Genomic DNA, 20,516 nt, shown 5'->3' on the forward strand with positions numbered 1-20,516 from the left:
TTTTTTTAATTGAGCGCCTGCTGTGTGTCGGACACTGAGTGTGCTAAGCATTGGAGAAACAGGCGAATGAAGTCGGGACAAGCCCTTCCATGTGTATCGACCTCTAATCCCGGCGGGCGGGTCGTCTATTCCTAACGTGTGTATTTCTGGAGACCCCAAGATGTGAAGGGCTGCAGGGACTATGCTCTCCCAGAGTCTCTTCGGAGTGCGGATCCCTTGGCCTAGGCCACGTTCCCACTTCTTCTAAACCCTTTCCCCAACCATGTAAGGAGAGGCAGCTGCTGGGGGCGTCCCCAGGATCTAAAGATAGCGGCCCCTGCCTCGGATTCCAAACGCCTCGGGGCAGCGGGAGCCGCCATGGCACGGTAAGTGCTTCTGGTTGCCTTTTTCCCTAGAGATTCCTTTCCCCACGTTTTCTGGGCGCTCCAGGTTCTGCGAGGTCCCATGGGAACCCCGGACCCCAGGTCTCTGTATCCTTGGGGTGCTGAGGGGAAGTGTGGCCTGAATGTTCTCCATAACTCCCTACCTCTCTACTCTCGCACTTTCGGTTCTCCTCAGGTTCATCTTCACCGCACACCCCAGTCTCGTCACTCCCCTTCCACCCCCTTCTGTCTTATTTAGCTCCGCTTTGACCGTGCTGTAGCATAAAACGTCCCTGTATTTTCCCCAACCTTTCCCAAATGCCCTCAGTCTTCCCTCTCGCACCCCTATGAAGCCCCACCTCAACTCCTCTTCAGGCAGCATGCTCGGACCCTGTGGTACGACAGGCCCAAGTATGTGTTCATGGAGTTTTGTGTTGAGGACAGCACCGATGTCCATGTGCTCATCGAAGACCACCGCATTGTGTTCAGGTAATCCCCTCCCCCTCCACTGCTGCCAGGGCCTGGCTTCTTGGGAACCTTTCCCTTCTCCTAATGCCCCCACACTCCACACTCAGCCTCCTCGTCTCCTTAGCTGCATTGTCTCCTCAGCTGCAAGAATGCCGATGGAATGGAGTTTTATAATGAGATTGAGTTCTATGCCAAGGTGAACTGCAAGGTAAGGGTGGGGTGGGGCAGTAAGGGCTGGATGGGAAGGCTGCTTGGGAAATGGAGATTCATTCTAAACCTCAGACCCTAAGAATGATGCTCTTTATCTGGCAGGACTCACGAGATAAGCGCTCTGGCCGCTCCATTACTTGCTTTGTGAGGAAATGGAAGGAGAAGGTGGCCTGGCCCCGACTCACTAAGGAGGATATCAAGGTGGGTGTGCGGGAAGTGGCCGCTTTTTCTCCTGTGCTCTCTATCTGTGTACCCAGGTTGACAAGTTGGGTCTGGGACTCACCCTTGGCTCCTTTCCCACCAACATTCAGTTACTCACCAGGTCCTGCCTATTTGACCTCTTAAATAGAATCCATGATTTAATCTCTTCCTAATTCAGGCCTTATCCATTACTGGGTGAGGTTTGTTGCATATTTTCAGCACCACCCTCAATCCATCCTCTGCATTCCTCGCAGCATGGTCTGTTTAAAACACACATTTGGGGCTTCCCTGGTGGCGCAGTGGTTGAGAGTCCGCCTGCCGATGCAGGGGACACGGGTTCGTGCCCCGGTCTGGGAAGATTCCACATGCCGCGGAGCGGCTAGGCCCGTGAGCCATGGCCACTGAGCCTGCGCGTCCGGAGCCTGTGCTCTGCAACGGCAGAGGCCACAACAGTGAGAGGCCCGCACACCGCAAAAAAAAAAACAATAAAACACACATTTGACCCTGTCACTTTTCCTCTTAAGACCCTCCAGTGGCTTCTTTTCCCCTAAAAGTTGAAAATTGGCTGCATGCTGGCTGGATCTGCCTCTCAAATTTGTTTTAGCAGTCTTCAAAGTGTTAAAAATTATTTTGATGGGCTACTGACATTTAAAAATGTGGAGATTTCAGACATCCCTGATGGCTCAGTGGTTAAGAATCCACCTGCCAATGCAGGGGACATGGGTTGGAGCCCTGGTCCTAGAAGATCCCACTTCCCGTGGAGCAACTAAGCCTGTGGGCCACGACTACTGAGCCTGCGCTCTAGAGACCGTGAGCCACAACTACAGAGCCCACATGCCACAACTACTGAAGCCTAGAGCCCGCGCACCGCAACAAAGAGTAGCCCCTGCTTGCCGCAACTAGAGAAAGCCTGCACGCAGCAACAAAGACCCAAGGCAGCCATTAATTAATTAATTAATTCATTCATTATTTAAAATGTGGAGATTTCACCTTTCAGCCGGAACCGCCATTTTCCAGTAACTCACCAAAATGACCAACACAAAGGGAAAGAGGAGGCCACCCACTATATGTTCCCTAGGCCTTTTAAAAAACATGGAGTTGTTCCTTCCATGTGAATCTACAAGAAAGGTGGTATTGTAGATATCAAGCGAATGGGCTCTGTTCAAAAAGGAATGCCCCACAAATGTTACCATGGCAAAATTGCAAGTTTACAGCATTACCCAGCATGCTGTTGGCATCACTGTAAACAAACAAGTTAAGGGCAAGATTATTGCCAAGAGAATTAATGTGCATATTTAGCATATTAAGCACTTTGAGAGCCGAGATAGTTTCCTGAAATGTGTGAAGGAAAATGATCAGAAAAAGAAGGAAGCCAAAGAGAATGGTACTTGGGTTCAGCTGAAGCACCAGCCTGCTCCACCCAGAGAAGCACACTTCATGAGAACCAAGGGAAAGGAGCCTGAACTGTTGGAACCCATTCCCTATGAATTCATGGCATGATAGCTATAAAGAAAATAAAAGATCTAGATGGTAAAAATGAATAAATACATAAATAAAAATTTTTAAAAAAAAGTAGAGATTTCACCTAAAAATCCAGATTCTCAGCTTCTCTTGGAAACTGGAGACTCTGGCCACGCTGGTCTAAATTCCCAAATGCCTAGAGTTGGAGCTTGAAATGGGGCATGCATTCCACTTCACTTCACTCCTTTTCGTTATCTCCCTGACACTCTCAGGCATTTGAACTTGTAGCTTCTGCCATTTGGGTTAGAGTCTAAGGACCATAGCATGGTGTATAAGCTGATGACTTGGCTGTTCTTTCCTTCTGCAGCCTCATACCCCTTTACTCTCTGCCTCAAATGCCACATTCCAGCCACAGCAAACTGCTTGCAGCTGTCTTCCACACACCAGGCTATTATGCACCTCAATACCTTTGCTCAAGCTATGGCTTCTTCCTGGAAAGTCTCCATCACCACTACCTTTGCCCACCTAACCCCTGCTCATCCTTCAAGGCCCTGCTACTCCAAGAAGGCTGGCTTCCTATAATATCCCCTACAGAACCCACCGTCACACTTTCCACACTGTATTATAATGATTTATTTACATTTCCCTTCCCTACTTGCTTCTTTTTTTAAAAATAAATTTATTTACTTATTTTGGCTGCATTGGGTCTTCATTGCTGCGCGCGGGCTTTCTCTAGTTGTGGCGAGCGGTTCTTTGTTGCGGTGCGCGGGCTTCTCATCGCAGTGGCTTCTCTTGTTGCAGAGCACAGGCTCTAGGCGCACGGGCTTCAGTAGTTGTGGCACTCGGGCTTAGCTGCTCCGTGGCATGTGGGATCTTCCCGGACCAGGGCTCGAACCCGTGTCCCCTGCACTGGCAGGCGGATTCTTAACCACTGCACCACCAGGGAAGTCCCCTACTTGCTTCTTTTTTTTTTTTTGTGGTATGCGTGCCTCTCTCTATTGTGGCCTCTCCCATTGCGGAGCACAGGCTCCGGACGCGCAGGCTCAGCGGCCATGGCTCACAGGCCCAGCCGCTCCGCGGCATGTGGGATCTTCCCGGACCGGGGCACGAACCCATGTCCCCTGCATCGGCAGGCGGACTCTCAACCACTGCGCCACCAGGGAAGCCCCCCTACTTGCTTCTTGATGGCTGAGACTGTGTAGTGAACATTTTAAAAATCCCAGTGCCAACCACAGTATGTGTTCAATAAATACCTGTTAAATGATCGAGTAAATAACTTCTTTCCCTGTCTAAATGTGGGAACTTGGAATATGGGCCTTAAAGGGTTGTCCCTGATTCCAGGGAATGCTGCTTGGTTGACTCCTAGGATGCTTTATGATACAGTTATCTTTCTAGATGTGTTATCTTTCTAGTCAGCTGGCTCCTGGAGGACAGAGTTTCTATGCTTTTCCATCCCCTACAATGCCTGGCATTGTGCTTGGCACTTAGTAAGTTCTTGGTAAATCTTTGCTGCTGCTGCTGCTGCTGACGTGGCAGCCTGGAGGGGGGTTAACTAAAGGGGTGCTGTTGGGAAGATGATACCCCCATTGACCCTCTTTTCCCCAAGCATGCTCCCACACACATACCCACACTCATCTATGCACTTCTGCTGCTGCCTTCCTGGCCTGTGACTCTCTGTGCTTTCCTCCTGCAGCCAGTGTGGTTGTCTGTGGATTTTGATAACTGGAGAGACTGGGAAGGGGATGAAGAAGTGGAGCTGGCTCAGGTGGACCATTATGCAGAGGTAATGCTGTTTTCTGCCTATCTCAATCATTCTCTGTGACTCTCTGCACACATTGCTTTGGAGGCTTGTCGTCAGGGCTAGGCAGAGGGATATGATCTCCCCAGGCAGGTTGCTCAATGGTTTGATAGTCTTTATGTTTTGTGCAATGTTTATTTAGTAGGGATGAGAGAAGTGAATATTGCTAGTGAAATTGTATACATAGATTCATTCACTGTTTAGAGTAGAGCCTGTGTTCCGAACAAGTTTGGGAAAAGCTTTTCCTACTTTTCTGTAATTCTTGTTCTCTCTTTTGTTTTCTTTGTGTATGTGTGTGTGTGTTTCCTGAGCCAGATAGCTTCATGGGAAGCTCAAACTACGCAGTATAAAAATTCACATCACAAAATAAATCACCAATCCCCAATAAATTGCACCGTGCTATACGATATTTGGTTTCCGAATTTCAGCTGTTTATTCAAGTTGTAAAAACACTAATAGTAACCCGGATTAGTAAGGAGGTGTGTGTGTCTAAATTTCCTTTTAAAAAGGGGGTCAATTTCATATACACACTGCTATAATTAAAATAGATAACCAACAAGGACCTACCGTATAGCACAGGGAACTCTGCTCAATATTCTGTAATAACCTAAATGGGAAAAGAACTTGAAAAAGAATAGGTATAACTGAATCACTTTGCTGTACACCTGAAACTAACACAACATTGTTAATCGACTGTACTACAATATAAAATAAAATTTTTTAAAAAGGGGTGTATCAATTTACTTTTCTTCAGTTCATTCCAGTGATGTATTAGGGACTTTAAAGCTGGGGCAGTTGTTTGCCTGGGACCATTTTCCTGTGGTCCGTCAATATGCAGGTTGCTCTTCCTTTGCCCCTCTTCTCTCTCGTGACTACTTTTCTCTTCCCACCAGCTTTTGGAGAAGGTCAGGACCAAGAGGCCTCCCCCTGCAATGGACGACCTGGATGTAAGTAAAGCCTGCTCCTTAACCTTTCCCTTTCCTTTTAGCCCTTAAAAATAAGATACTAGAAAGCTCCTGTCCCAGTCTCTAGCACATAGTGGTTCTCAGTGCATGTTAGCCAAATCTGAATTTGACACAGGAGGTCAAATGTTCTTCTCCATGCTCTAGAAAACCCCAGTAAGACCCTTGTCCCTTCCATCTCCCCTTCTGCTTCTCCAATCTAGGGCAGACCTGGCCCTGTTGACTATCTTTATAGCTGTAAGGACCAGTAGCATACGCTGTAATTCTGGCATTAAATGATGCATGGCACAGTGCTCTTTACTGAATACAAGTGTCTTATTTTATCATACAAAATTTAAATCCTTCCGTGTTAGGCTCCCAAGAAGTTGTGTGATTCAGAAAATTACCAAAGAAAACCTGGAGAGCTGGAGGGAGTGAGCAGCATTTGTGAACATAAATGTCCACTCTTTGCAGACTCTACAGGGGCTTTTGTCTTTTTTTTCCCCCCAGGATGATTCTGACAGTGCGGATGCAACAAGTAATTAACTTTCTGTGACAGCAGAGCTGGGGAGGAAGCTGTGGCTATCTTCCAGTCACTCTAACAAGCTAGGTCCTGGGTCTTTCTCAACTCTTTGGCTGTGCGCCAGGGTCCTCTGGGATCTCCGAACTTTCCTAGAAGCTCTTTATTAAGGGTCCTCCTTCATGCTTTATTTCTATTTCCTAGGCACTTGACTAAGGCTGCTGTGTCAGATGACAGGATAGGAGAGGAGTAGACAGGTGGGGCTTCTGACTTCCTACCAATTGGCTGCAATCTTTGTGTTTGGGCCACTCATCAGGGCTTTGTGGAGTACTTGAGCCTCTGTGTGTGTGTATGTGTAAGAGCAAAAGCCATAGAAGCAGCATATAGCTTATAATAAATCTGTAGGAACTGTTCTGTGTCTCTTTCCTTTTTGTACTTCTTCCTCCTAGAGGGAAGCCTCTTCCTGTCTATAGCTCCTCTCCAGTGGAGAGGTGGGTGTCAGAGATCCTGGCCCTTACTGTCGAGATTGGAAGAAGAAAGATATTGGGAGCAGACTTGTAACCAAGCCGGGGAACTTTCCCATGCCCAGATCTTCAGAGCAGAAACCAGCCTTTCACTGTATAGCTAATACTGCCACCTCTAGAACCAGCCAGAAACCCACCTTAGCTTCCTGCATACTCCAGAAATATCTTTACTTTTTTTTTTTTTTTTTGGCACTTAAAAAGCAGTTAGGCCATTTATTGGCACTAGGAGAGCATTCCTTTAAATATCTTTACACTTTTGTTTTGTTTTGTTTTTCAGTACGTGGGCCTCTCCCGTTGCGGAGCACAGGCTCCAGACGCGCAGGCTCAGCAGCCATGGCTCACGGGCCCAGCTGCTCCGCGGCATGTGGGATCTTCCCGGACCGGGGCACGAACCCGCATCCCCTGCATCGGCAGGCGGACTCTCAACCACTGCGCCACCAGGGAAGCCCTATCTTTACACTTTTAAAGCTAATTGTTACATTAGTTAATGCCTATGTCTGTTTACTACTCTATTCATCAGCTACCCCATTCATCCATAAACATTTTCTGAGGGCCCAGTGTGTACTTAAACTGTCACTTAAACAAAATGCAACACTCAGGCTTTGCCCTTGAATTCATGGTAAAGTACTGAGATTTGTTAAAAAAAATTAAAATCTAAAGTTTATTTCAGTAATATAGGGACATAGTTTAAAAAATTAAATAGTATAGAAGGGTCTAAAATTTAAAGTAGAATTTGCACTCCCTCAATAGCTGTAACCACTGTTAACAATTTCTTCAATAAATTTATATATTTATGTCTAGATCTTTATATCTATATTTATACCTGTTATAAATTTCTTAATACCTGTAATTAATATTATATAATTATATAGTTATATATAAAACATACAACATATCTGGAACATATACAATATCATGTATTGTTTATATACAGTACAATATATCAGTATATTAAAATTTAACGCATATAGGCAAATGCAATGCGTCTGTGTGTACACAATGGGAATCATACTATTAATATACATCTTGTACCCTGCTTTTTTTCACTTAATATATATTGGAGCTCTTTCTAAATCAGTATACATAGATCTGACTCTTCTTTATGGCTACATGGTATTCAGTTGAATATATTTTCCATAATTTAACTGGTTCCTTATCAAGGGATATTTAAGTTGTTATTAGTCTTTTTCAGTTTTCAAACAAGGCTGCAAGGAACAGTTTAAAAAGTAGATCCTTGGGCTTCCCTGGTGGCGCAGTGGTTGAGAGTCCGCCTGCCGATGCAGGGGACACGGGTTTGTGCCCTGGTCCAGGAAGATCCCACATGCCATGGAGCGGCTGGGCCCGTGAGCCATGGCCGCTGAGCCTGCGCATCAGGAGCCTGTGCTCCGCAACGGGAGAGGCCACAACAGTAAGAGGTCCGCGTACCACAAAAAAAAAAAAAAAAAAAGTAGATCCTTACATGTTTGGCAAGAATATCTGTAGGGTAAATTTCTTTCTTTTTTTTTCCCCGGCCACACCACGTGGCTTGCAGGATCTTAGTTCCCCAACCAGGGATTGAACCTGGGCCCTGGCAGTGGAAGCACCAAGTCCTAACCACTGGACCACCAGGGAATTCCTATAGGGTAAATTTCTAGAAGTAGAATTGCTAGGTCAAAGAGCAGATAAACATTTTGAAAGCTGTTGCCAAGTTGCTTTTAGATGAAATCATACCAATTTTCACTTCCACCAAGAGTGCTCCATTCTCCAAAACCTTTTAGATATTTGCCAAGATAAAATTATACTTGGTTTAATTTGCTTCATTTTTTTTCTTTCTGGCCATGACGCGGGACTTGAAGGATCTTAGTTCCCCAACCAGGGATTGAACCCGGGCCCTCAGCAATGAGAGTACAGAATCCTAACCACTGGACCGCCAGGGAATTCCCTGGTTTAATTTGCTTTAAATTATGAGATGGCTCATTGTTTATTAGTGATTAATATTTCTTTTAATGTGCTCTGTCCATGTCTTTTGCCCATTTTGATATTGACATTAGTTCTTAAACTTAAAAAATAACATAATGCAAATCTGTATTTGTATCGTGTTTTACAATTTACTATTTTAATATCATCTCATTAAAAATTTTGAACTTCATATCAACCTTGTAAAATAATTAAGTCTTCTCTTAATAGGTGCTCAAACAGGTCACAATAAGTGGCAAAGCTGGGACTTGAACTTCTATAGCATATGTCCCCTTGCCCACAATTCTGAAAACCGAAAATTTCTAAAAACTGACCTAAAAAAATAAGTTAACACCAAAACTCATCCGGCAGCAAAACATGACCTAAAATGATGTGAGGCTATTTATAGTCTTTGTTTATTCCATTTAGCGTATTTATTTCTCAGCATAAATATCAATACGGAGTTGCTCCAGAGTTCCAAATGGAACACATTATGTAACACATGGGTATGGTCTGCATTACTGCCTAAAATCAGAAAAACCCTATATTCTGAAACATCTGGGAACTTCAAGCTTTTTATTACTTGATATAAAAGAGCAGAAAGTTAATCTTAACTTTTAATCCATTTAACGTTTTAAGGCACCGATTGCAGTTAAACTTGTTAACTTCTGTTAACCTCTTTATTTGCACTGTCCAATCCCGTAGCAATGGTCACACGTGATTACTGAGTACTTGAAATGTTGCCTGTCCAAACTGAGAGGTGCTGTAAGTGTAAAATACATAACAGGTTTCGAAAATCTTGTACGGGGGGAAAAATACTTATTTTAAAATACACATTACATGATGAAATAATATTTTGGATATGGTGATTTAAATAAAAACATTATTAAGGGACTTCCCTGGTGGCGCAGTGGATAAGATCCCAGTACTCCCAATGCAGGGGGCCGGGTTCTATCCCTTGTCAGGGAACTAGATCCCACACGCATGCTGCAACTAAGAGTTCGCATGCCACAGCTAAGGAGCCCGCCTGCCGCAACTAAGACCGAGTGCAACCAAATAAATAATTAATTTAATTTAAAAAAAAAGAGCTTTAAAGAAAAATTAACATGTGGCTTGCATTACATTTCCATTGGGCGGCGTTGCTGTCTATCCAAGCCAGTACCATCCCCACTTCTATCAGGCAGGCTTCCGCGGGGCCGAATTACGTACATCCCTGGGGTCCAACGGGGCCAAACAAAGTGCTATGACAAGTTCAGGCCGCAGTTTTGTTCTGTCTTGTCTTCTGGTTTTCTTCAAAGTCTTAAAATAGTCCTTCAGCAACCCTGAGCGCCTGCACTTCGCGTTTTCAATAAATTTGTCCAAACCACACACCGTTCTTAGCCCTTTTGCTTCTGCGCAGAGACGCGCCCGGAATGAAGATTGTCCCGCTTCGCTCTCCGTCCGGCGCCAGGCGTTTCTGTGTGCAAGGTTACCGGCGTACTGGGAGACAGCAGCCATGGCGTTCCAGTGTCAGCGGGACAGCTACGCCAGGGAGGTGCGGCCGGCGGGCGGGAAACCTGATGCTCCGAGCGGGTGCGGCGGTGCGGGGAAGAGGGCGCCGCGTGGAGGGGGCACCGAGCTGGATTCAGTCCCGGTGCGCTGAGGGTTGGGGTCGGGGCTTACTCTCGCATCCCTCTTTACCCAGTTCACCACCACCGTGGTCTCCTGCAGTCCCGCGGAGCTGCAGACCGAAGGAAGCAACGGCAAGAAGGAAGTGCTGAGCGGTTTCCACGTGGTGCTGGAAGACACGCTGCTTTTCCCCGAGGGCGGGGGACAGGTACCAGGCCCGTCCTTTCCCCTTTCCTTCTCCCCCCTCCCAGGAAGCCCCTAATTCTTTCCGAGCAGGTCGGAAATGCTCTCCTGTCCTCAGTCCTAGCTGTAATGAATACAGATGGAAATTAGTTCAATTCAGTTCATTTGTTCATTTAGCAGGTATTTATCAACAAATGGTTATCTATCTGTCTGTAACAAATGCTGGGTACTAATTCAAGCCCTAAGGATAAAAGCTGAACAAGAAAATGTCTTTGCATACGTAGAATATTTATTGGAGAAAACAGACAAAACGATGAATAGATAAGTAGTATGTCAGTATGATAAATGCTATAAAGAAAATTAAAGGTCGAGGGAAAGAGAGTGATGGGATGGCCTCCTAGGTAGGGGGCAAGTTATTTCAGTCGAGAACGAAGTGAGGTGAGGGGGTAAGCCATTGCCATTATCTAGTGGTGCTGGTGCGGGGTGGGGAGTATTCCGGGGAGGGAGAATAAGTGCAAAGGACCTGAGGTAGGAATTCGATTAGGGTGTTTGGCATGGACTGAAAAAGTTTCCCATGAAGGAGCACAACAGAGGGCAGACGTATCAGTGCTGTGATGGGGTAGGGGCAAGGTCCAATGAGAAAATGGGAAAGGAGAATAGTAACACCAAAGGTGGGCATTGTGGGAGAGGCTTTCCCAGCCGAAACAGGGAAGCCTGTAAGAATCTGACAAGTCTAGTTAACTGCAAAATAGTCCCATATAGTTGGAGCCTCTGGTGTGTGTTGATGACAGGCTGGAGATGGTTTTGTAAAGGTAAGTGGGGGCCAGTTCAGAGGGCCTTGAAGGATGTGTTAAGGTGTGTGGACTTCATTCAGGAGGCTATGGTGAGCCATGGAAGTACTTAAGCAAAGAAATGATGTGAGAGAACATATTCAGTAAACTTGATTGTGAGAAACTTCCAATTTTTCCCAGCATGGAGGTTTTCTGATCTGCTGAAGGAAAACATGTGCCCTCAGGTATCCATAGCAGGTCTCATTTTATATATCACCTCTTCCAGGAAGTCTTCCCGGATTCCCCAAGACTGTTAGGTTCCTTTTCTTTGAGCTCCTCTAAAACAATGTACTTTTTTGAACTATGGCATGTTGTAGATCATATTGCAGTTGCCTGTTAGCATGTCTTTATTCTTCTCCAGACTTTTCAGTTCCATGAGGGACCATGTCTTATTTACATTATAGTCTTGGATAGGTACAGTGTCTTGTAAGCAGTTGATATTTTGTAATATTTGATATTTTTAATGAATATTTTTGAATTTAATTCTAGTAGGAGTGTAGAAGATAGAGTGGAAGAAAGGAGAAAAATTCAGGTCAGTTTGGAAACTATTGAAAGATAAAAATCTAAACCAAGGCAATGAGAGTGAGGATTAAGTTTGTTTGGGTTTTACTAAAATTTTCGTTGCTGTAGTTACATTTTTTTTTCAAATTTTATTTATTTATTTGTTTTCGAGCTTCATGTGCTATACAGTAGGTTCTCATTAGTTATCTATTTTATGCTGTAGTTACAATTTTTGTATTCATTCTGTGATTTTTTTCTGAAGAACAAAAGGTGTTCCAAGTGAAGAGTATAGAGAGAGTCCCCTCATGAGCAAAGTGGACCACCTCACTTGGCATTGCTTCTTCTCCCTTAGGGAATCTCAAATTCTGGGTGTGTTTCTCACAAACTTCTGCTAGAGGGTATCCAGGAGTTAGGGTGAGCCCTACCTGCTACCATCGATTATTTTTACTTCTTTCCCCAGCCTGATGACCGTGGTACAATCAATGACATCTCTGTGCTGAGAGTGACCCGCCGGGGTGCCCAGGCTGATCATTTCACCCAGACACCTCTGACCCCTGGGACTGAGGTACAGGTCCGGGTGGACTGGGAACGGAGGTTTGACCACATGCAGCAGCATTCAGGTAGGTGGGGTGGGATGGGGCAGTTGCTGCGTGTGGGAATGTCACGATGATTGAGACGTGGTTTGGGTCCTCTAGGAGTTAACCTTTTGGAAGAGACAGACATATTCAGAATCAGCTCCAGTTCAGGCAAGATGTGATAAATGTTATAAAAGCAAAATGAGCAGTTAAAGTAAAAGTATTAGAATAACTGCTGGATTTAAGTATTATAACTTCCCACTTGATAGCTATATCTGTAGATGTCTCATAGCCTTCTTAAACTCAAAATGTCCAGAATGGAATTAAAAAGCCACCCCCTCCCCCAGATCTGGTCTTCTCTTCGCCTTCACTGTGTTCAGTGCATGGCCAGCATCCACCCAGTTGCTCAAATCCTGGAAGTCAGTTCAGACACTGCTTTAGGGATAGCCAGGCAATCTGAGTCATGTCGATTTATTTTCGAAATACTTCTCTATCTGCTTCCACTGTCAACACAGTCATCCTCATCCCAGCTCTCATCGTCTCTCCCCAGCCCTCTGTAACAGCCTCCCGGCTAGTCTCCCCATGTTCATTCTTGTCTCTTTGCAACCCATTCTCCACAAAGCAGCTAGAATATTTTTTAAAAATGAAAGTCTGATCAGGCCACTCCCCTGCTTTAAAGCTTTTCAAAGGCTACCTGTAGCTCATGATGAAGGCAAACGTCTTGCCATGGGGCACAAGGCCTGCCTGGGCTGGCGCTCATCTACTGCTCCAGCCTCACCCGGTGCTCCTGCCTCCCGCTCCCTGCATCCTGGCCATGCTGGCCTTCTCTCCATTCCTTGAACACATCCTGCTTCTTTCCTCCTTCAAGGCCTTTGGCTGTCTTGTTCCCTTTGCCTTCACAGTTGATTCCTTCTCCTCCTCGCTGTCATCGATCAGGGATGGCGCTACATCTCTAGTGCCAAGCCCTGTGCCTTGCACGTGGTAGGCACTTGATAAATTTTTGTTGAGTGAATGAATCTGGCACAATTAGAACTCGAGTTCAAATCCTGCCTCTGACGAGCTACTGTTGCCTTGGAAAGTTGTTTGATTTCTCTAGACTTTGGTTTCCTCATTCAAGAAATGGCATCATAGGGCTTCCCTGGTGGCGCAGTGGTTGAGAGTCCACCTGCCAATGCAGGGGACACGGGTTCGTGCCCCGGTCCGGGAAGATCCCACATGCCGCGGAGCGGCTGGGCCTGTGAGCCATGGCCGCTGAGCCTGCGCGTCCGGAGCCTGTGCTCCACAACAGGAGAGGCCACAATAGTAAGAGGCCCGCGTACCGCAAAAAAAAAAAAAAAAAGAAATGGCATCATAAAGCCTCTTGCAGAATTCTCCTGAGGGTTTTCAATAAAGTATCTCTCAAGAGTATTACCCAGTGCCAGGCAGGTCTTCAGCAGTAGAATTTCTGTGATGACGTTGACATTGGGGTCGTGTCACTCATGATCACGTCTCACTTCTTCTCCCGTCTCCTCTCTCTGCTCAGGGCAGCATCTCATCACTGCGGTTGCTGATCATCTGTTTGGGCTGAAGACAACATCATGGTGAGCAAGAGGCATAAGACTAATTGTCAGGCATGGGTCCCTGACTGCTGGCTCCTTTCCTAGTAGTGAGTCGGGGGTAGGAGGATAAAAATCTGCTGTGCTCACCTGTTCCCCTCGAAGATGGCGTGGTGGATGACTTCGTGTTTTCCCTGAGAAACATCTCCCTTTGCTTAAAAAAGAATATGGACTTTGAAGCTCAGTGACCTAGGGGGTGAATCCCTTGCATGACCTTGATCCTGTTCCTTATCACCCCTCACCTGTAAAGTGGAAATGACAGTCCCTACTTTGTGACATTTTTGTGAGGATTAAATACCAGCATTTACATGAACACGCTTTGTAAACGATAAACTTCCTTCTATTATTAATTGTCCCCGTCAGCATCCTGTGACCACTCTACTTCTTCTTGCAGGGAGTTAGGGCGACTCCGGAGTGTCATCGAGCTGGACAGCCCTTCCGTGACTGCGGAGCAAGTAGCTGCCATTGAGCAGAGTGTCAATGAAAAAATCAGAGAGCGGCTGCCTGTGTATGTGCGAGAACTGAGCCTGGATGATCCCGGTGTGGAGCAGGTGAGGGGAGAGCCGGCAGGGTGGCTTCTGTAGAGTGGCCCTCCGAGGGCTCCTCATCAAAATTCAAACAGCCCTCCTCCCTCCCTTGCGTTCCAGGTGAGGGGCCGGGGTTTGCCGGATGATCATGCTGGGCCTATTCGAGTTGTCACCATCAAGAGCGTTGATTCCAACATGTGCTGTGGGACCCACGTGAGCAATCTCAGTGACCTTCAGGTAGGTGAGGAAGGGCTCTTGAGTGGGTGGGAGCGAGGGTGTCAGAGGTGGGGGAAGGGCTGAGAGTGATAGAGGGGGACACGTGAGGGGTCCTGAGTGAAATCACTCCTTATTGCTTCCGAGCCAGCAGGGAGGTCTTGATCTCTCCTACCCTTGGGTCCAGCACCTGCTGCGGTTTATATGTGTGTGTGTGTATGTGTGTGTGTGTGTGTGTTTTACTTCCTTGCGTCATGTAGGTCATTAAAATCCTGGGCTCTGAGAAGGGGAAAAAGAACAAAACCAACGTGACCTTTCTGGCTGGGAACCGGGTGCTGAAGTGGATGGAGAAGAGTCACAGCACTGAGAAAGCACTGACAGCTCTGCTGAAGTACGCCCCCCTCCACTGCCTCCTTTTCTCAGCGCCTGGGCAGCCCGGAGCTTAGCCTTCCCACCTGTGCGGCAGACAGAATACTCTATCTTTAGGGGTAGGATGCAACCAGAAGTGCTAAGGTGCTTTGGGTAGTCGATCAGATGCACACAAAATGGTTTCTTCCTTTACATCCTCTTCCCCAACAGCCTGAGGCTTCCTTGGAAATGACCCTGGGTCCCATCAGGAAGGGCGCCATTGATTTATGCCTGACACCAAAAGCAGTTGGAAAACTGGGCAGGCCTCCATGAACCTTTCTCTTGCAGGTGTGGAGCAGAGGATCACGTGGAAGCAGTGAAAAAGCTACAGAACTCCAACAAGCTCCTGCAGAAGGTGATTTATCCTTGGAGGGTGGCGAGGGTGTGGGCTCTGCCTGGAAAAGGCTCCCCAGACTCAGCCCCTCCACCTGACTGGATGTGCAGCATGTTAGTGGGCAGTGACTGGGGAGGGGAGGGGTGGAGAGATGTTCTCTCTGGTTACCCTTTCCCCACCTGTCAACTGAGTTATGGCATCCCTTTCAGAACAACCTGAATCTGCTCAGAGACCTGGCTGTGCACATTGCCCACAGCCTCAGGAACAGCCCAGACTGGGGAGGTGTGGTCACATTACACAGGTGAGGCCAGGGGTGCTAGGCTTAGGGCTCAGCCTCTCCCCTGTACGCAGTGCAGAGTGGGAGGCGGGTCGCCCCGGGTGTTCCTTTTTTTTTTTTTGCGGTACGCGGGCCTCTCACTGTTGTGGTCTCTCCCGTTGCGGAGCACAGGCTCCGGACGCGCAGGCTCAGTGGCCATGGCTCACGGGCCCAGCCGCTCCGCGGTATGTGGGATCTTCCCGGACCGGGGCGCGAACCCATGTCCCCTGCATCGGCAGGCGGACTCTCAACCACTGCGCCACCAGGGAAGTCCCGCCCCTGGTGTTCTTAAGGCTGAGAAGACCCGAAGAAGTGTGTTGCCTTGCAGATTTTCTGGGTTTGATATAAACATCTTCACTATAACTTTCATTAGAGCCTTCCCTCATCTCCTTTGCCATCTAACAGGTCTCCACTTACCCGGGTGAATCCTGTTTAAGGGAGACAGAAACAAACGCAAAACTTGTTATAGCGTGCCAAGGCTTAGAAAGATGCCAGGCTGGCCCTCAGAGAGCACGCTGTTTCTCTGGGACTCTGCACAAAAGGCAGCAGTGTGGCCAGCCTCACGAGGAGGAGCTGGGCTTCCTGCAGTTTCTTAGCTCCCGTTGCAACTTAGATCTGATGTCTTTGCCCTTTGTTTTAGGAAGGAGGGTGATTCTGAGTTCATGAATATCATCGCCAACGAGATTGGGTCAGAGGTAAGAGGAGCATGAGGTTCTCTGTCCGCCCCGGGTGGAGACCTAATGAGGGGCGTCAGGTTAGCTGAGGTCCCTCCGCATGAACACATGAAGAATAGGGAACAGAAATTCATTCAACGCTATTTTCTCAGCACTGACTCTGAGCTAGGCTCTGTTTTAGGTGCCAAGCTCAGTCAGTGGTATTGACCTTTCTGGGGCTGTGACACTTACCAGCTTCAGAGCTCCTTTTATCAGAACTGGAACTCCTCCGTGCCACCCACATTTATATGTGCTGAGGGCTGATTTCAGAAATACGGCGGTCGGCTAGGCCCTTAGAAGGCTGTCCGTTCAGTGTTCCTTTGCCTCTGGCTTCAGCCACCCGTCCCGGTCCTGACCAGAGCTTAGTGGTTTCCAGGTCTCTCTTTTGCATTCACTCAGGAAACACCTTTGGGAATATCTACTCTGGGCCAAGCAGTGTGTGTGTATCTCTCCTCTTATTTCTGTGTAGAGAGTACTGATACTCAAGGAGCTCACTCTTGAGTCTGGGAGACAACCGTGTATGCCGACATTTATAACTTAGGGTGGTCAGTGCTAGAGGCAGAGGAGCGCATTCCCTGAAGGGCTGGGGAGGCTTCAGGGGAGAGGCGTAGAAGACTGCTTAGCGGTCATCGGCAGACAGGGGAGCCGAGGTGGCCAAGCAGAGGGAAACACGGAGGTTTTGGCGATAGCAGACACAGGGTGCAAGGGGCGGTGTGGGAGTGGGGTGACCAGGCTGCAGAATTTGGCGGGAGTCAGATCATGAAAGACATTCTATGCTTGGTCATGGTCAGCAGGCTTCTGCCCCCTTCTTAATATTCAACCTAAGTTCCTATAGCCACTCTCAAAGTTTCTTGTCCCTAGTGGGCCCCAGAGTGGAGGGGCTGCCTTACATTCATGAGGAACATCACTTGTGGTTTAGGAGGGAAAACCTGTTTTCTTTTTAATTGAGATATTATTGGTATGTAATACTGTGTAAGGTGTACACTGTGTTGATTTGGTATCTTTATATATTGCAATATGATAAAAGTCTGTTCCTGAGACTGAAGAGAGTGCAGTTTAGGGGGGATTGACTGCACATCTTTTAAGTGTCAGGGCTCATCTTGTCTTCCATCCTAGGAGACCCTCCTGTTCTTAACTGTGGGCGAAGAGAAAGGTGCTGGACTCTTCTTACTGGCAGGGCCAGCTGAGGCTGTGGAGACCCTGGCGCCCAGGTAATCTTCCGTGGACTGCTTTGCACGGGTGGAAGAGCCTGTAAGCCTAACCTACTAATAGCACCCTTGTTGGATGCAAAGGGCCACCGCATCTGCATCTCATTTTTTTTTTTTTTAATAAATTTACTTATTTATTTATTTATTTTTGGCTGTGTTGGGTCTTCGTTTTCTGTGCGAGAGCTTTCTCCAGTTGCGGTGAGCGGGGGCCACTGTTCATCGCGGTGCGCGGACCTCTCACTGTCGCGGCCTCTCCCGTTGCAGAGCACAGGCTCTAGACGCGCAGGCTCAGTAGTTGTGGCGCATGGGCCTAGCCGCTCCACGGCATGTGGGATCTTCCTGGACCGGGGCACGAACCCGTGTCCCCTGCATTGGCAGGCAGATTCTTAACTACTGCGCCACCAGGGAAGCCCCTGCATCTCATTTTCATTCACATCACAGTCATGTGATGTTGCCTTAGCAGAAATAATGATCACCACCGTCCTTCCCAGTTTTAGAGATGAGGGACAGCAGATTGTGTGCCTGAGATCTCACGGTTAAAGTGGCAGAACTGAGACTCGAGCCCAGGACTTTCGGCTCCAAATCTCACGTGCTTTGTGTTTTTTCTTTTAGAAATTGAGATTCATAAGTGATACATGAATACAGGTGCTGGATTCTCACTAGGCAGTTGAAGCACCTGCTTAAGGCATCAGCAAAGCAGAGGCACAGACAAACTTGGGGGAAAAAAATTAGGATTTTGAGACTGAATCAAAAAACGTATTGATGTAGTTATTATAGAAAAAGTAGAATTGTGTTGGACTTTTTTACTCTTATATTGTTTATATTTTCTTATTTTAAATTAGACATGGAGGTGGAGTGCCCCATATTCTTTCTGGCATTTAGGGTTTTGAAGTCCTGATTGGCTGTGATGAATATGTGTTCACTGTAAAACACTGAAGGAAAACAGAAGTATTTAGAGCAGAGGCTCCTGACAGGCAGCCAGCTGTGGCCTATAGACTGGTTTGGCCTGTATACTACTTTAAATTTTTAAAATTAGTTGCTACATTTTAAAATTAGGAGATTTTTATTTAAAAATAGAGAGTTCTAGCTTTTCTCAAAAAAGGAAGAAAAGCGCACGCTTGCAACACTGGACTGACGTTCCTGCAGGTTAGTATCTACGAGGACGTGAGTGGGGCCTGCTTCTTCAGACAGCACGGGCCCGGCCAGTGCCATAGGCCCACCTTTCTCGCTCAGCCCCAGTTGCTTCCCTGCTGCTCCCGCAGGCCTTTGTGTCTACAGCTCTTTACTCCTAATGACGCTCATCCTGTTCCTTGAAGGTTGCCGTAATTTAGCCCGTTTCTAGACACTTCTATTGTTTCCAGTTATTCACTCTTTTTTTTTTTTTTTTAAATATTAATTAATTTATTTTTGGCTGCGTTGGGTCTACGTTGCTGCGCGCGGGCTTTCTCTAGTTGCGGCGAGCCGGGGCTACTCTTTGTTGCAGTGCGCAGGCTTCTCATTGCGGTGGCTTCTCTTGTTGCAGAGCACGGGCTCTAGGCGCATGGGCTGTAGTAGTGGCCCGTGGGCTCTAGAGCACAGGCTCAGTAGTTGTGGCGCACGGGCTTAGTTGCTCCGTGACATGTGGTGTCTTCCCGGACCAGGGCTCGAACCCATGTCCCCTGCATTGGCAGGCGGATTCTTAATCAGTGTGCCACCAGGGAAGCCCCCAGTTATTCGCTGTTAAATAAATATGGTACCCATATCTTTGTGCACATGTGCAAGTATTTCTAGAAGCCATTTACTTTTTCTCTCCCCCCAGCCCAAGGGGAAAGCCTCAGGGCTGCCCTTGGTTTTCCTGTGACTTTTCCCTCAAAGACGCCCTCCCTGACTGTCTCTCTGCTCCCCAGGGTGGCTGAGGTGCTAGAAGGCAAGGGAGCGGGGAAGAAAGGCCGCTTTCAGGGCAAGGCCACCAAGATGAGCCGTCGGGCAGAGGTGCAGGCGCTTCTCCAGGACTACGTCAGCACGCAGAGTGCAGAGGAGTGAGGGCTCGGGTGCCTCCCTGGTTGTCCGTTGACAGCCGGCCTCCTGTGACCACAGAAGGAGTCTCTTGGACAATAAAATAGTTTGACTTGGAATGATTGTGGCACCATGTATATTTACATGATGGATTTGAATTTATACAGTATATTCCAGTGTGCTTATGTGATCAGTGTCTTTGTGAATAAACAGCTTTATTTTTTAAAATTTATTTTATTGAAGTATAGTTGATATATACAATGTTGTGTTAATTTCTGCTGTACAGTAGAGTGATTCAGCTACATATGTTCTTTTTCATAATTTTTCCATTATGGTTTATCACAAGATATTGAATATAGTTCCCTGTGCTATACAGTAGGACCTTGTTGTTTATCCATTCTATATATAATAGTTTGCATCTGCTAATCCCAAACTCCCAGTCCATCCCTACCTACCCCCCACCCCCACCCCTACTATGGCATCCACAAGTCTGTTCTCTATGTTTGTGAGTCTTAAACAGCTTTCTAATTCAGCTCCTGTTAGGCACACCCTATCCGTGAGTGTTATGTTGATGAACTGTAGTAATTTATCTAAACCCAGCTGCAGTCTTTCTTCATGTAGAACTGCAGCTGCCTAAGGAGATGTGAGTCAGACCAGAGGCTTGGCTTAGGGCTTAGACTCACATCTCCTTGTTTTCTCTTATTTTTTCCTTATTTCTTTTCCTAGTCTTGTGTTTCAGAATTAAAAGGTATCAATGACTTTGTAAATAGGTCAAGAGGGCACGAAAATATATAGTTGAAAGATGTTCCAAGTCTGCTATTGAGGCAGGAAAAGGATGGAAAAAGATACCAGGCAAGACTAACCCCGAGAAAGCTGGGGGCATTATTAATATGAGGTAAATGAGACTTTAAGGCTGTAACACTTTAAGAATCATTATTGGCTCCGCCCCCCCAGAAAAAAAAAAAAGGAATTCCCTGGCGGTCCAGGGGTTAGGACTCGGTGCTTTCGTTGCTGTGGCCTGGGTTCAATCCCTGGTGGGGGAAGTAAGATCCCGCAAGCTGCACAGCATGGCCAAAAAAAAAAAAAGAAT

At 46.9% G+C, this 20,516-nt stretch overlaps 1 protein-coding gene, 1 non-coding gene and 1 pseudogene across 7 annotated transcripts; 2 read left to right on the forward strand and 1 right to left on the reverse strand.

Annotated features, from left to right (window-relative positions):
- The first annotated feature begins 10 nt into the window (after positions 1 to 10).
- On the forward strand, positions 11 to 19,658 carry LOC101288778 (alanyl-tRNA editing protein Aarsd1). 6 transcript variants are annotated; one of them, XM_049701407.1, is made up of 18 exons: positions 232 to 365; positions 738 to 851; positions 972 to 1,038; positions 1,143 to 1,241; positions 4,396 to 4,485; positions 5,394 to 5,447; positions 9,820 to 9,954; positions 10,105 to 10,236; positions 12,003 to 12,162; positions 13,640 to 13,697; positions 14,107 to 14,263; positions 14,360 to 14,476; positions 14,713 to 14,843; positions 15,149 to 15,215; positions 15,404 to 15,495; positions 16,151 to 16,205; positions 17,340 to 17,434; positions 19,318 to 19,658. In XM_049701407.1, the coding sequence occupies exons 1-18, from the start codon at positions 358 to 360 to the stop codon at positions 19,451 to 19,453; spliced, it is 1,767 nt and encodes a 588-aa protein (XP_049557364.1). In that variant the 5' UTR covers positions 232 to 357; the 3' UTR covers positions 19,454 to 19,658. The 6 variants fall into 6 exon arrangements, with proteins under 6 accessions (XP_033266983.1, XP_033266985.1, XP_049557364.1 ...); XM_049701408.1 differs by having other exon boundaries at positions 233 to 365; positions 691 to 851; XM_049701409.1 differs by lacking the exons at positions 17,340 to 17,434; positions 19,318 to 19,658 and having other exon boundaries at positions 15,643 to 16,205.
- LOC117197757 (60S ribosomal protein L21-like) lies at positions 1,691 to 3,392 on the forward strand (annotated as a pseudogene).
- Positions 8,025 to 8,096, reverse strand: TRNAG-UCC (transfer RNA glycine (anticodon UCC)). The gene has a single exon. It is a non-coding gene; the product is annotated as a tRNA-Gly (tRNA).
- Positions 19,659 to 20,516: the final 858 nt, after the last annotated feature.

The sequence above is a fragment of the Orcinus orca genome, chromosome 19, assembly GCF_937001465.1.
Source record: "Orcinus orca chromosome 19, mOrcOrc1.1, whole genome shotgun sequence".
Classification (NCBI taxonomy): domain Eukaryota; kingdom Metazoa; phylum Chordata; class Mammalia; order Artiodactyla; family Delphinidae; genus Orcinus; species Orcinus orca.